Source organism: Nestor notabilis, unplaced genomic scaffold (assembly GCF_000696875.1).
Source record: "Nestor notabilis isolate BGI_N333 unplaced genomic scaffold, ASM69687v1 scaffold2290, whole genome shotgun sequence".
In the NCBI taxonomy this organism is placed as follows: Eukaryota; Metazoa; Chordata; class Aves; order Psittaciformes; family Psittacidae; genus Nestor; species Nestor notabilis.
In genome coordinates, this window is record NW_009912254.1 from 6867 (window position 1) to 8610 (window position 1744).

Here is a 1744-nt window from a genome sequence, read left to right on the forward strand (position 1 = left end):
CCCCCTCCAAAGTTTTAAGAATTCAGTGAGAGGCTAAGAAAGGCAATGATGGGTTTCCTGGGGATTCCTGTCCCCAGAAAGGTAGATAACTGAAAATATACTATACTGGGGTTACCTGAAAAAGCACTTGTTCCCACCCTGGCCATTTGCTCCATTTCCACTGCCAGAGAAAGTACTATTTCCTTGAACAGTGAAAATACATTTTGTTACTTTGTAATCCTCCTTAATTTTGGAGATAATGCTGCCTTCTTTCTTTGAACAGTTAGCTAAAGAACAGCATGTCCAATCTGAAAATTACACAATCTTCAATATCCTGAGTAAGGGGGAGATTGTATGCAGCAACTCTTTGGAAGATGAATCTGATACAGAGATTCCTGGACAGGCACTTATCTACCGCCCTGCTCGTCAGCATATTTATTCTATCTTGTTGGAATCTGGAAAAGGTAAGGATTAAACTACCTATACCACTATTCAAGTATACTTTCAGTATACTGAAAGTATATGAAATATGAAAATTCAAAAAAAATATGAAATCTTTAATTCATTTTTCCAGTGGCTACATCAGCATGGCATTTAGGATAAAAACTGTGGGCAGCTGAATGTACTTCTTAAGGAATAAAGAGAAAATGTGACAATGAGATTGCAGGTTTTCTACATGCTGTTAAATTTCAGTGCTTTTAATGAGATTTTTTTAAATTGGGGGTTTTTTTCTTGTTAAATGTGAAGTTTTGAAAGTTGTTAATGATAAAGAGATTGAGCAGAACAATGACAGTTACAAGATTTTACGTTTGAGAGAATCTGAAACCTTATATTGTATTGATAAGTGTAGCTCCTGATGAATTAGTGAATGGTAATACACTTCTGCAAAACAGTAATGCACTGTTAGAGTCTTACCTTCTGTTGATTTTAAGTCTGCAATTTTAAGAACAGTGGATAGTCAAATATAGTTACTCTAGTAACACTAATGCAAGTAGTCAGGCCAGTGATTATTAGTTCTTTCATCAAAGTACAAGAAAATGTGATTTCTTTATCCAGTGGTATAAACAGATTTTGTAGCAGGTGTATATATATGTGTGCTTCCATTCTTCTGCTTTAAGACAGAGAATTCTTTATTCACATCTTGAATGAATTTTCTGTTCTTAAGACTTCCATTAGTTAAATGTTATCTTTACAGTGTTGTTTAGGCAGTGAGTTGAAAATTAAAAATTCACTGAACTTTGATTCTTTTTAATACGTTGTTTCTTCTTGGTAGTCACTTTACCTTTTATTGATGAAAGTGCACTGCCATCAAACCTAATATTCAAACTGTGTGCCTAGAAAGCCACAGAAATGTAATTAAATACCTGGCTTCCTTCAGCAGGTAGAGGTTGAAGTTGTGCCATGATAGGAAAAAAGAACCAAACACCAAATAATACTAAATACGGAATCAGAGTTTACATAGTGGGGGTGTTGGTAGATGAGAAACTCAACATGAGCAGCTTCCAGTAGCTAAAGGGGACCTACAAGAGAGCTGAGGAGGAACTTTTTACAAAGGCCTGTAGTGATAGGACAAGGGGGAACAGCTTTAATCTGAATGAGAGTAGATTTGGGTTAGATATTAGGGAAAAATTCTTCACCATGAGAGTGGTGAGGCACTGGCACAGGTTGCCCAGAGAAGTTGTGGATGCCTGGAAGTGTTGAAGGCCAGGTTGGATGGGGCTTTGGGCAACCTGGTCTAGTGGGAAGTGTCCGTGCCCATGGTAGG

At 37.1% G+C, this 1744-nt stretch overlaps 1 protein-coding gene across 1 annotated transcript in view; it reads left to right on the forward strand.

Moving 5' to 3' along the window:
• LOC104408753 (constitutive coactivator of peroxisome proliferator-activated receptor gamma-like) overlaps positions 1 to 443 on the forward strand; it is a gene marked incomplete at its 3' end in the record, with an annotated part of 4523 nt that extends 4080 nt beyond the window's left edge. The window contains exon 2 of the mRNA XM_010018461.1: positions 263 to 443. Within this exon, the coding sequence (XP_010016763.1) occupies positions 263 to 443 (181 nt within the window). The remainder of the gene's footprint in view (positions 1 to 262) is intronic.
• Positions 444 to 1744: the final 1301 nt, after the last annotated feature.